The sequence below is a fragment of the Mycothermus thermophilus genome (assembly GCF_041956435.1).
Source record: "Mycothermus thermophilus strain CBS 625.91 unplaced genomic scaffold VTJ04scaffold_7, whole genome shotgun sequence".
NCBI classification, from domain to species: Eukaryota; Fungi; Ascomycota; class Sordariomycetes; order Sordariales; family Chaetomiaceae; genus Mycothermus; species Mycothermus thermophilus.
The window spans coordinates 69,512-83,084 of NW_027191433.1; the positions used below are offsets into that span (position 1 = coordinate 69,512).

At 56.4% G+C, this 13,573-nt stretch overlaps 4 protein-coding genes across 4 annotated transcripts; 3 read left to right on the plus strand and 1 right to left on the minus strand.

The window, feature by feature from the left end:
* Positions 1-586: 586 nt before the first annotated feature.
* Positions 587-2,112, plus strand: VTJ04DRAFT_9576 (uncharacterized protein; the record flags this gene model as incomplete). The annotated part of the gene is made up of 3 exons (XM_069368138.1): positions 587-641; positions 705-1,582; positions 1,642-2,112. 3 exons carry the CDS (start codon positions 587-589, stop codon positions 2,110-2,112), a joined length of 1,404 nt encoding a protein of 467 aa, XP_069214312.1.
* A 382-nt stretch (positions 2,113-2,494) lies between these two features.
* Positions 2,495-4,249, plus strand: VTJ04DRAFT_9577 (uncharacterized protein; the record flags this gene model as incomplete). The annotated part of the gene is made up of 1 exon (XM_069368139.1): positions 2,495-4,249. The coding sequence occupies one exon, from the start codon at positions 2,495-2,497 to the stop codon at positions 4,247-4,249; it is 1,755 nt and encodes a 584-aa protein (XP_069214313.1).
* A 4,456-nt stretch (positions 4,250-8,705) lies between these two features.
* VTJ04DRAFT_9578 (uncharacterized protein) lies at positions 8,706-10,353 on the plus strand (the record flags this gene model as incomplete). Its single annotated transcript, XM_069368140.1, has 3 exons — positions 8,706-9,000; positions 9,051-9,394; positions 9,457-10,353. The coding sequence occupies 3 exons, from the start codon at positions 8,706-8,708 to the stop codon at positions 10,351-10,353; spliced, it is 1,536 nt and encodes a 511-aa protein (XP_069214314.1).
* An 896-nt stretch (positions 10,354-11,249) lies between these two features.
* Positions 11,250-12,728, minus strand: VTJ04DRAFT_9579 (uncharacterized protein; the record flags this gene model as incomplete). Its single annotated transcript, XM_069368141.1, has 5 exons — positions 11,250-11,441; positions 11,556-11,845; positions 11,902-12,142; positions 12,232-12,417; positions 12,474-12,728. 5 exons carry the CDS (start codon positions 12,726-12,728, stop codon positions 11,250-11,252), a joined length of 1,164 nt encoding a protein of 387 aa, XP_069214315.1.
* Between the last annotated feature and the right edge of the window lie 845 nt (positions 12,729-13,573).

Sequence of the window (13,573 nt, forward strand, 5' to 3'; positions counted from 1 at the left end):
TTAATTTCGCTGCGAGTCGGGTAGGCACAGTAAAGAAGTCAAGAAAGTCAAGTATCAGACAGCTAAAGCCTGTCCGATCACCCCAGCACATCTGGGGGTAACTTACTTCTAGGCGTCGGAAAGTGGTCCAAGATTCCAATTCACCCTGGTTTCCCTCTCACCAAGTCATGTAACCTTGAATTAATGTCCATTGCGATTAGCAATTAACTCATCATGACTGTGGCCTACCTAGTGGGCATATTGATGGAGTGTGCTCGTACTCACACCCATTGTGAAGTGGAAGTGGTCCCCTCGTTCTCCTGGATGATGGTATGACTGTTTTTCCGTTTAAACATTCTTCCATTCCCTGAGCGCCACCAACGGTCGTCAACCATGCGACAGGCCCTTTGCATGGTGGCGGCAGATAAGGGACGATAACAACCGAAGGTGGGGCACGATGCAGGGAATCGGAGCAGGGGTCTGGATTTTTTGGATGAATCATCGCGGAAGGAGACAACCATCTTGAGCTCGCGCCGATTGTCGTCCGACTCTGTCTGGTCCTCTGTTCCTCCTCTCTTCCAGCAATTGAACGCAGAAACCACCAGCCATGGCTCCGACATCATCATCCCAGCCTGCCCTCCTCTGGGGCGGCCGCTTTACAGGTAGGACTTCTTACACCATGCCGGAAAAGACCAATTGACTAACACCGGCTCGACCCCGCTTAGGTGCCATCGATGACTTGATGTTCCAGTTCAACGAGTCGCTCTCGTTCGACAAGGTCCTGTACAAGGCCGACATCCGCGGCTCAATTACCTGGGCCAAGGCCTTGAACAAGCTCGGCATCTTGTCGGACGAGGAGCTGAGCCAGACCATCGATGGCCTCCAACAGGTCGAGCGCGAATGGGAGGAGGGGCGCTTCGTCATCGACCCCAAGTCGGACGAGGACATTCACACCGCGAACGAGCGTCGCCTTGGCGAGCTAATTGGCCCTGTGGCTGGAAAGCTGCACACCGGCCGCTCGCGCAACGAGCAAGTTGGCGTTGACATGCGCCTGTGGGCTGGCGAGCAGCTCGAGGCCATCTCGGACGCTCTTCGTGGCCTCTTGTCTGTCTCTGCTAGCAGGGCCCGCGAGGCGATTGACGTCCTGATGCCCGGATACACTCACCTGCAGCGCGCGCAGCCTGTGCGCTTCTCGCACTGGCTCTTGTCGCATGCCACCTTCCTCAAGGGTGATCTGGATCGCCTGTCCGGTGTCCGCGAGCGCATTTCGGCGTGCCCTCTGGGCGTTGGCGCTCTTGCTGGCAACCCGTTCGGCATCGACCGCGAGTTTATGGCCAATGACCTGGGTTTCCGCTCCGTCCACCCGAACAGCCTGTGCGCCGTGGCCGACCGCGACTTCGTCGTCGAGATCCTGCAATGGGCAAGCCTGCTCATGGCCCACCTTAGCCGCCTGGCCGAGGATCTGATTCTCTTTTCGACGGCCGAGTTCGGCTTTGTCCAGGTCGCCGACGCCTACAGCACGGGCAGCAGTCTGATGCCGCAGAAAAAGAACCCGGACAGCCTGGAGCTGATCCGCGGCAAGGCTGGGCGCGTCATGGGCCAGGTTCGTTGATCGTTGCTGACTTTGCGTGGGGGACACATGAATCGCTGACGAACATCCAGGCCTCCGGTTTCCTGGCGTCCCTCAAGAGCCTGCCGACATCGTACAACAAGGACTTGCAAGAATCCGTCGAGCCTCTGATCGACTGCGTCCAGACGGTTTCAAACTGCGTGCGCATCACCCAGGGTGTGCTGGCCACCTTGACCATCAACGGTGACCGCATGAAGGCCGCACTGACGGACGACATGCTGGCCACAGATCTGGCCGACTACCTTGTCCGCAAGGGCGTGCCCTTCCGCCAGACTCACCACATCGCCGGCGCCATCGTGCGCCGCGCCGAGGAGGCCGGCGTGGCCATCTCTGCGTTGCCATTGAGTGATCTGCAGGCCATCTCACCATTGTTCGACGCCGACGTCGCCCAGGTGTTTGACTTTGAGAGGAGTGTTGAGAATCGCTCTACCATTGGCGGGACGAGCCGCAGTTCGGTGTTGGCCCAGATCGAGGCGATCGAGGCGTTTGTGGGGACCAAATAGACGCCGATATTGGGTCATTTAGGAAGAACTTCAAAAATAGACAAAATGAGTGAGCCTATGGTTGGCGTTTGAACCATACCCACTCCATGCGTCCTGGACCGTTGAAGCTAGACGGTCATCAGACGATGGAGCAGCACAGACGGGGCCATGCCGGGACACCGAGTTCTGGTTTGTCAATGATGACATCATAGTGTGGCCAAAATGCAGACAAAGGCCGTTCGTTTCCTGTCGACCGCGTACTGTGTAAGCTCGGACCCGGCCGTCCGGTCCGCTAGGACGGCTCCGGAGCTCCGTCCGCAACCGCAATGACGGGGAAGAAAATTGTGACCATTTTCACGCTCCTATTCCCTATGGAGCTTTGTCCATATAACCTCTTGTCCCCATGTCGTCATCACCAGCACGAGACACCTCTCCGCTTGACCCGGCGCGAGTGGTCGCCGAGCATCTCCCGGCAGGATATACAGCCGAATTTGATGGCCATCATGATGACAGCAAGACATCATCTTCGCCGCCCCGGTCCGCGACGCCTGCCTCGGGGACGGGGGCTTCCTCCCTCAAGCTCCAAGGCGGTGACGTCCACAGAGACTTATTCAAGCTGAATGCCGCTGCGAAGAACAACATACGGCGCAGAGCCACTTCGTTTCACTCCGACAGGGCCTTCCGAGCCGACAATGATACCCCCTTCACTGTGGGGGACCAGCTCATCCCCGGCGGGTTCCGTCGTGCCTATCTGCTCCAACGCCACACTGATGACTCTGTCGCCCGGCACATCCCACTGACGCGCAGCTTTGTGGAATTCCTTGACCTGTACGGCAGCTTCGCGGGCGAGGATCTTGTCGACACCGACGAGGAGGAAGAGGTTCCCGAGGAGCAGCTTGGGGAGCGGCGGCCACTGCTGCGGCATGGGCCGTTGTCGGTGCGAGCCCCTCGGCCGTCTGATGCCAGTACCCTTAAAACCTTCTTCACGTTGATCAAAGCGTTTGTCGGCACCGGGATTATGTTCCTTCCCAAGGCGTTTAGCAACGGCGGGATCCTCTTCTCAATCCTGGCCATGCTCGCGGTTTCGTCCGTCACCATGGTGGCGTTCCACTTGCTGCTCCAACTCGAGCAGCGGTATCCGGGAGGTTACGGCGAGATCGGCGAGGCGATTTCCGGCCGGAGGATGCGCAACCTCATTCTCGCGTCGGTTGCCCTGTCTCAACTAGGCTTTGTCTGCGCGGGCATGGTGTTTGTTGCCGAGAACCTCCACGAGTTCTTTGCTTCCGTCAGCGGCGGTTCCAGCCCGTTCTCGACCGCGACGCTCATCGCCCTGCAGGTGGGCATCCTCATCCCGCTGGCCTGGATCCGTAACATCTCCAAGCTGGGCCCTCTCGCCCTGCTTGCCGACGCGTGCATCGTCGTCGGCATCGGCTACCTCTACTGGTACACCACGGGCGCGCTGGCCACGGCCGGCCCCGCGGACTCGGTCGTCCTGTTCAACCCGGCACGCTACACCCTGATGCTGGGCTCGGCCATCTTCACGTTCGAGGGCATCGGCTTGATCCTGCCCATCCAAGCTTCCATGGCGCAGCCTCAGCGATTCGAATCGCTCCTCGCGCTGGTCATGGTCATCATCACCGCCGTGTTCACGTCGGTCGGAGCGCTCTGCTACGCCGTGTTCGGCGCCGATACGCGCATCGAAATCATCAGCAACCTCCCTCGAGGGGGAAATAACTCCTGGATCGGCCTCGTCGACCTCGTCCAGCTTCTCTACGCCATCGCCGTCCTGGTCGGCACGCCCGTGCAGCTATTCCCGGCCCTGCGCATCGCCGAGGCGCGCCTGTTCGGCCCGCTGCGCTCGGGCAAGGGGAGCCCGCGGACCAAGTGGGCCAAGAACGCGTTCCGCTTCGCGGTGGTGGTCGCGTGCGCGCTCGTCGCGCTGGCGGGGGCCGGGAACCTGGACCGGTTCGTCGCGCTGATTGGCAGCGTGGCGTGCGTTCCACTCGTGTATGTGTATCCGGCATATTTGCACTGGAAGGGGGTGGCGGAGGGGAGGTGGGTGAGGTTGGGAGATATGGTGATGATGGTTGGCGGGGTGGTGTGTATGGTGTTTACGACGGCGGTGACGGTGGCGGATAGTTTCATTGGGGGGCCGTAGGGAGGGAGAGATTAGGGCTGAATTGGGAGTGTTGGAACGTTTGGTGGTGGAGTTTGGAGATATGTAGGATGCTCAGGGGCTTGGTGTTGACTGCTTTGAGATCATGTTGATGAACGCCACACTGGATTGTCTGAGCATCTAGATCGAAGATGAAAGTTGATCATTTACTTGAGAGAAACCAACTGGATAACAGGTGCCCCAGTTAGTTCAGGCAAGTGCCGTATGTCTCATGGCAAGACCCGTGGCCGGCGTCCGAGCTCGCGGTGTGCCCCGCTCGAGATCCGCTCCGGGTCTGCTCCGTGTTTGCTTAATGCCACGCCGGTTGGAATCCACCCAAAAGCCCACTTTCAACCTCCACCTCACGGTGATCGAGTCACAGTCGGCTATGACCTCTATGCGTTCATCCATTAAAGCTGGCCGCTAGAAAATGCCAACTTCAACCCAGTCCAGTTGGCGCTGGAGGCCCATGACTCTGGCCGATCTCCCGGCCGTCATGAGAATCGGCGACGAGGTTCATCAAGCCCTCCCCGAGGACGAAGAGGTGTTCCGCGAGCGATTGATGCTCTTTCCTGAAGGTTGTTTTGTGTTGGAGATTGACCAAGCAGACGGCGCGGACCAAACTCATGCACTCCGGGAGCAGACGGAGGATGAGAGAAAGAATGCCGTGAAGGAAACACAAAAAACAGAAGAAACAAACCCAACTCGCCACAACATCGGAGGCTACATCATCTCCTTTCCGATTCGGCGAAACCACCCCCCGCCGCTGAATTCTCGCCTGCCCGGCGGCGTGCTTCCTGCATCCGCCGACCAGTATTACCTGCACGATGTCGCCGTTCTACCACAGTTTCGACATCACGGGGCGGCATCGGCTGGTGTCCGTGCCGTATTGGGCTTATTAGAAGGCGCAGAGGGTAATGCAAGGGAGGGGGATGAAAAGGGGTGTGAAGAGAAAGGTCGAGACAAGCGAGGACCTGCCGCGGAGTACGAGACGACCGCGTTGGTATCAGTGTATGGCACGGAGAGGTTTTGGGAGAAATCTGGGTTCCGTGTGGCGGCTACGGCAGAAAAGGGGTTGGTCCTGGCAAGTGAGGAGGACAGGTGGCTTGGAAAAGAGGGGTATGAACAGGAGTTTTGGGAGGCGATGAGGCAGAAGCTGAAGGGGTATGGGGAGGAGGCTAAGTTCATGGTCAGGAGGAACCACGTGGAGTGATGCAGGTGTCAGGAACCCGAACCTACTTTACAATCCGTTATTCCTTGCGACTTTGGTTATGAGATGATCCAAGCTCCGGGCCCATTGTCCTAACACCTTGGGTAATCACATCCCACACATGTCAGAAGGTACCGTAGTCGTTATGGCGCCATGGGCTGTTAAGGCTTTTGACAATGCATTCAGACAGGGAGATACTTCCTCCGAGTCCCTCAGGGCAATAACCTATGAAACCATGCATGCCGTGGAATGGTCCTTGTGGACAGTTCGCGCTGACTGTCTGGTTCGGTCGCGGAGACAGCCGGGTAGAATCTCGGCAGGAAGATGGGTGCCAGATCAAACGCTGGTGAGTAATACCTATCCTCCGCGAACAAAGGTTGACCACCTGAACTTGGGGAAGATGGAAGCCAAGCCGGACGCTAAGGACAGATCACAGTGGTGCACTCCGTCAAGAAAAAGGCTAATAGAAGTTGTCAGAAGAATCACAGAGATTGGCCAGTGCCTGGATGATCTGTTCTCAAATTCCATGATGTACTGTTCCTGAGAGTCGCTTCAGGGAGCCGTTAATTGAAAACAATAATTCAGGGACATGCACAAGGCATGGTCGTTGTGTAACGATGCAATGGTGTTAACTTCATGACTGTCATGCAAGTGAACTAGACTTCGCTTGACATAACCTCTCCGGTCAAAATCACGAACTGGTGGCTTAAATAGTAGCGCGTATATGCTCGGGACGTGTGATTCCTTTACCTGAGAAATATCTATAGGCATTCGTGCCTTGGCAGCGGCATGAGAATGGACGGTCCCATGGAAACATGTCCTTGAAACCAGGTCCTCGGTGCTTGAAACGGTTCCAGACCGTCTCGGCGGGATGCGCTTCCAGATAACCACGTTGTACCCCGAGCCGATCCTTTGCGGCTTGTTGGTATCGAATCATCCTGCTGGGCAGAAAGTGAGGGGCCAAATCCCACCGTTGTCACCCGAAGCGGGTCAATGAAACCCCGAGCAAAGCTTCCACGTTCCCACAAGAAAGAAGCTTATTCCATAGTTTGGGAGAGCCCCCAGGGAGCTCATGGGATGACGACATCGCATTCGAGAATACCACAATAGAAAGTTAAAAACAATGGATAGACGGCAGGCAGTGTTGATAACACTGAAGGTGATTAGGGTGAAAGGATCGAAAGTTATCAGCTTGTCGACCAACAACTCTTTGAAGGTTGGGGAGGCCGAATTGTCGGAGTCGTCTTCGGACCAAGTTCCGGACAACGAACACCCAAAGCCACATCTCGGCTCCATCTCCAACGGTCAGCATGGCCTTGGCACAATCCAGCCCCTGCAACCAGGGTTTTGAAAGGGCCTTAAGTCCCTTGGTAAAGGTACGCAGATCCGTCTTTCACATGGTGCTAAAAGATGGTTGGTGGGTGGGTGGCTGGCGGAAACTAGGAAAGCTTGACGAGCTTGGCTTCCGGGCTGGCCTGAGCTTCGGTTTGCTGTATGTGTTTGAGACCGAGCACTGCCCCCATTGCTTGAACCGCCCGCCAGTGGTTTGCCGAGTGTGAGGTCCGAAGGACCTGAGAAGAAGAGCAACTCGGACAGCTCGCTTCCATTCTCACTCCTAACCGGTGGCCTTGGCGAGTAGTGTTCTTTGGCTAAGCCTTGCTCTGTGGAAAGGTTGGATAATGTTGTCATGAACTTGGAACCATGTCTTGCCCGTGGGGGCCGGGGGAGTAGCTGGTGATCTGTTCTGCACGTAAAAGTGATCAGTGTTCCACGAGAGCGGTCGGTACCAAACCCAAGCCATCAGCTCCTGCACCACGATATCGTACCAAAGGCTGACTGTTGTTGCACCGAGATTTAGATGTTCGTGCAATGGACGGTCGAGAGCGGGAGGAAGATGGAAGCTAAGGAGGGTCGCATGGAAAGGGACGGTAGCAGGCGGAATATGCCAGGGTTGTGCGATATTGACACATGGATATTAATTAATACCCAGTGTGGTGGATTAGGGAATGTTGACCCCAAAGACCATATGGAGCTAGGTAACTACGAGAATAGACAAAGAGAGAATCACACTAGGTCCAAGACAAAGACCGAGGGAGAGGAAACAGGAAGCCTCGTGCCATCTGGAAGGGAAGTGATCTCTTCTTATATTATTCAGCGGAGCAAGATCCCCTGAAGCCTCTAAGCCACCACGTTCTAAGCTTGCATTAGCTTCTTCGTCTCGATCCCGACACGATGCAAGGTGAGATGGTGTGCGCCCGGCGTCCAAGGTGAAAGCAGTCCCGCCCAGGGAACACCATCACGGGATGACTGAGCTTCACTCACCAAATGGCGGGAATGAAATCATGATTCGAAGGCCAAGGGGCATGGTCGTGGAGGGTGGATGTCACTGGAACTGTCCAATGCTAGACCGTCAGGCTGCACAGCCATGCAAGGTGCTGCTTTGTACAACTTGACTCTCACTCTACGGGTACCAGAGTTACTGTTGTATTCGATGTCCCGCCAACCTGGCGAAAGTATATTGCCCGAAATACCAACCAATCCGATGTGATGAACACTCTACTCGACAGCGGGTGGAACATCAAGTCCGCAGATCCGGGACGACATACTTCCAACCGATGAGAGACGCAACACCCTGGCACCTGAATATACCCTCCCCTATACCTCTTGGCGCGGTTGGGGCGAATTGAACACTCAGTGAGTGTTTGGGGTAGCGAGGGAAGATAGACGAGTCGGTCGGCGGGGCTTACCTGGGACTGCCATCGGAGCTGGTGTACTCGGCGCGGAACCGGTCAAGAGAAATCTTGCCTCATGCCTCTACAGTACAGACAACGGAGACACATCCCCGCAGCGGCTCATGACAGCGCAGCATCCTTGCCAAATATCACAATTTGGCGGTAATCATCTTGTCAATTGCAGCGACGGCAGTGATCCAACTTGTCTTCGCCTGTGTCTCATGCTCCTACAGACAGGGGCACTCCCCACGAAGGGCATGCCGAGAACTTGTTCGTAAGAAACGTTGTGCTACGGTGAGAATTGTCCCGAAGTCAGCTCATGGGGTGCATCGAGGCGTTGAAGAAACCCGGGGAAGTTGACAATGATCAAGGAGCACGATCCGCTTAGTCGTTGAAGTTGGGAGAGAAATCAACCGGGCCTGATGTATAAGTATCAGATATGAGGACCTGACTATCATGATGCTTTCGACGTCTCCAAGCAAGTTCCTTTCTTCTGTTATACGGACAAACCCTCACGATGCGGTTCTCTGTGCAACATCTCTTGGTGGCAGCGCTCGGCCTGAGCGTGTTCGACGCCGCAGAAGCCTCCTGCGCATGCTGGAACAAGGGGCTTGAGGCATGCTTGAGAACCAAAAAGATCCCGTACAAGGTCAAGTGTGACTCAGACTGGGAGAACTACAGCAAAACACCCAACCTCCGTCTCCCTTTCAAGCCCGCGGCCATTGCTCTCCCAGAGACAGCGGCGCAAGTATCCGAAGCTGTCCGCTGCGCGGCCAAGAACAACGTCAAGGTCCAGGCAAAGTCTGGTGGCAGTAAGTAGTTCACCTCTGACCAGCACGAAAACAAAACTAATGCCCAGCAGACTCGTATGGCGCCTTTAGCTTTGGCGGCAAGGATGGCCAGCTCACCATCGATCTTGCAAAGTTCAACAAAACGGTGCTGGCCAAGGATGGCGTCACCGCCATCGTGGGCGGTGGTGTTCGCCTGGGGAGCATGGCAAAGGATCTTTATGACCAGAACAAGCGGGCAGTCTCCCACGGCATCTGCCCGCCCGTCGGCATAGGGGGTCACTCAACTCACGGAGGTTGGGGCTTTACCTCGCGTGCTTGGGGTTTGACTCTTGACCACATCCTCGAGCTGGAGGTTGTCCTTGCCAACGGCACCATCGTGCGGGCGACGCCAAAGAAGAACTCTGACATCTTTTGGGTACGGTATCCCCTCAAATCACCCCATGGCCGAGTGACACCTTGCTGATCTCATATTCCTAGGCCATGCGCGGCGCGGCGGACAGCATCGGCATTGCGCTCAGCTTCCACCTTCGGACGCAGCCAGCCCCTGAAGAGGTCATCAACTTCATGTACGAGTTCCAGTCCGCCGCTGAAAGCGTCGACGTTGCCGTGGACACTTTCTCCAAGCTCCAAGCGTTCATCAGCAACGAAACCCTCGTGGACCGGCGCTTTTCTTTCGCCCTCCAAACCATCGCCAACTTCCACCCTGAATCTCACGAGCTCCTGAGAACCTTCTTCGTTGAGGGAACCTTCTTGGGATCCTTCGCCGAGTACAACACCACCGTCGAACCTGCGCTGCTGGCGGGCCTTCCGGAGCCTACCAACCGCCATGTCTCATCCAACGGCTGGCTCGACTCACTTGCACTCCTGAGCCCAACCGAAACCCTTGACACTGCGCCTCTCTTCCTGGACTTTTTTGCCAACAGTGTCACCATCGACGACCCGGGCATGAGTGAAGATGCTATTCGCAAATACTTCACCTACCTGCTCCAGGGCCCGCCGGCTCCCACGTCCTACCTCTCGAGCATGGAGCTCTGGGGAGGCGCCGACAGCCAGATCAACCAGCCGGATAGCAAGGGCATCAACTTTGCCGCCTTCCCCCACCGGAATGTGTTTTGGACTGCGCACAACCTCGCCCGCGTCGGACCCGGCCAGGCGTTCCCGGCTGAGGGCATCACTTGGTTGAATGACCTGCGCAAGGTCATCCTCGATTCCGTAGATGTGCATACCGCTGCGTACCCCAATCTTCTTGACCCCACGCTGACGCGCGAGGAGGCTCACGAGGTTTACTATGGCCAGGAGGTGCTAAAGAGGCTGCGTCAAATTAAAAAGAAGGTTGACCCTGGTGATTTGTTTTGGAACCCGCATTCTATCTGAGGGAGTGGAGTGGTGAAATGAAGATGTGGGAGGGGTTAATCTTGTTTAATGGAGAGGCATAGGCCGAAGAGCGTTCGTCAAAATGTGAGGTAAAAATAGAAAGATAGTTGTCAAGCGCTTAATGATCGTCGATAGTCTTCTTTGCTTGACTTGTTGCTCCGGAGGCGAATTGGCATATAGTCTCTCAACGTGGACCTGCCACCCGGCCCCTACTGTCCGGGGTTGTGCCGTAGTAGTAATAGATGTGATGTTGAAATATCTCGCATTGGGTAACATTCTGGTTAATAATATGCGGGAAAATAGACGGTGTCACATTCCAGGTTGTAAGGAGAGCCCCTGAACATTGTCTCGTGGATATCGAGGAACAAGAACAGTAAGTAATAGGGGCATGGTCATCAAGGATTGCCTCTTGTCTTATCAATCCCATCTCCCCGCAACGCACACACACTCACACAGACACACACATGCGCCCGCCGACATCCACCCACACTACAAGTCCCTAACGCCAATGGCCCCGAGTCCGCCAGTTCTAATGACAAGCTTTTACGTCGTCCCTCGATCTGAAGGGACTATGGGGTTAGTCCGACTTCATTAACCTTGGGTTATATCATGCCCTCTTGTTGTAGAGCCATGGACAACCCCGGCCCCTGGAGCATGGCCGCCAGCCAAACTGCATACAACACTCAATCACCAGAATATATACAAGTGGACAAGCAAATCTGAAGTTCTAAAGCATTCAATAAACAACTAAACAAGCAGTCTCTAAATGCAGCGAACCAAGGAAACAAAAAGTCATAACTGTCGTATACCCCTCCTTCTGCGCAGTCCCAGGAACCGGTTCCAATCCTTACGCCAACACTCTCCCTCAACAACCACGAACAAGCCACAGCGCCCTCTTACTCGGTGGCACCGTTGAAGGCAACAGCATTGACAGTATCAGCCGGCAGGCCGGTGATGACACCCTGGGTGCTGAGCTCCTTGATCAGGGTGTCAATCTCGGCGGGGGTCTTGGGGCCGTAGAGCCCGAGGAAGTAGGCGGCGAGGCCGGCGACGTGGGGGCTGGCCATGGAGGTGCCGTCGATGGCGCGCTGTTAATGGGGTGTCAGCTTCTGTGTCATCTCTCAAGATTCTGAATGAGGATATTTATCCTGTTCGGTGGGGGAGGTGGTGGGAAGGAAAGAAGAGGGAAGCAGTCTGCTTACAGTCGCAGTGGGGTTGCCAATCCAAGCGCTGAGAACGTTGACACCGGGGGCATAGACGTCGACGCCGGGGCCGTAGTTGGTGAAGTAGGGGACGCCATCGTTGATGTTGCTAGCACCGACAGTGATGGCAGTCGGCTCGCTCGCGGGGGAGTACCAGTAGGCGTCGTCGCCAGAGTTTCCGGCAGCAACGACGAAGACGGTACCAGCCTGAACAGCGGCCGCGACGGCAGCGTTCACGGCAGTGTTGCGGCCACCGCCGAGGGACATGTTAGCGACGGTGCCCTTCTTGCCTGTGGAGGTGTCAGTTAGACTCGGGAATTCAATGCCTGAGGGGGCGAGAACTTACACTCTCCCGCGGCAGTGCGGTTCGCAGCATCGGCCGCCACAAAGTCAATACCAGCAATGACGCTGGACCAGGTGCCCGAGCCCCAGGAGTCGAGCACCTTGACAGCAAACAGGCGCGTCTTCTTGGCCACTCCGAAAGAAACGCCTCCCACAGTGCCGGCGACGTGGGTGCCGTGGCCGTTGCCGTCGGTGTTGTCCGTGTCGATGGTGTTGGCGAGCCACTCGGCGCGGCCCTCGAATTCCTGATCATTGATGGTTAGCGTTGATTGGTCTAGGGAATCGGGGGGAAATTGGGGATAGATTGGCATGAATAACAAAACATGAAACTCACATTGTGATCAACATAGATGCCCGTGTCGACGATATACGTGCAGGTGTCCTCACCAGCGCTCTCGTCATACACATAGGTCGTGGCCCCCTTCTCGCGGTGGGAGATGCGGGCGAGACCCCAAGGGACGTTCTCCTGAGTGACGAGGTCGTAGGCGCGCACGATGGCATCCTGCTCGATGTATTCAACCTGGCAAGAGTGTCAGCTAAGAGAGCTGCGCATGGAGTCTTTGGCTGTCAACTTACCTCAGGCAGGTTCTTGACAATCTCAAGCGCCTCGCGGTTCAGCTTGGCCGCGAAGCCCTTGAACCGGCTGCTGCGGAAGGAGTGCTTGACGTTGCCCGCCTTGACATGGCGGATGGCATCCTGGAGGGCACGTTCCGAAGCACCATCCTTCAGCTTCACGATGTAGCTGTCCGGGATGAGCTGGGCGCCAGGCTGCTGGATGACGGGCGCGGCGAGCGCGAAGGGGAGGAGAGCGGCCAAAGTAATGAGCTGCATGTTGAAGACGATGCTGGTGATGCTTGAGAGCCAGAGAAGAATGAGGCTGTTGTTCGACAGGTGGTTCTGAACTGCAAGTGCCCGAAACTGCTGGTTTGTGTTCTCTTCCGGGCCATGTTGGACGACAGGACGGACCTATTTATGCTTGATCCAAATCAATGGCGTCGTGTGCCAAAGCCATGACCTTCCCCATGAGGACGCCGTATCCCACATTCGATAGACTCCTCGGTGATACCATCCCTCGAGAAGGCAATGGGAAGGTCATATTCACATTAGGTACAGCCTCCCACCATCCCACATCATTGATCCCCTCCATCACAAGTACCACACCCGCGACATGCGCCATCGCCGCCGGTGTGGATGTGAGTGTGTGTGTGCCTGGACCTCCCGAGTCGGGCTTGGCTCAAGGATCGAGTGTCGTCGTTGGCATCCCGTATCACAGGGGCCATGGACCGGTCCGCGGATGCCTCCCGTGCGGGCCCGTACACGGCCTCAGCTCTCTGCCGTCCCCGACGAGCTCGACAAGCCCGTGTCGTGATGCGGTGCAAGAATGGCGCAGCAAGCAAACCACCTCGTGACGATAATGGCTCGAGTCAGCCTAGCAAACGTCCCTCGACCCTCGTCCAGCGCTCAGATCCAGGTAGCATCCACAAGTTCTGGGTTACAGCAACGACAAGGTGCCTCACCCGCCCGCGATACGTGCTGGGTATGACTTGCTTGACATTGACAGCGTTGCGCTCGGGGATTTTAGGTATCGGATCTTCCTGCATGGCCTAGCCGTAGCCGCGACATGTGGATGCTGCTGTCATCCAGGACCAAACCTCCATCATTCGTATGGGAGGGGG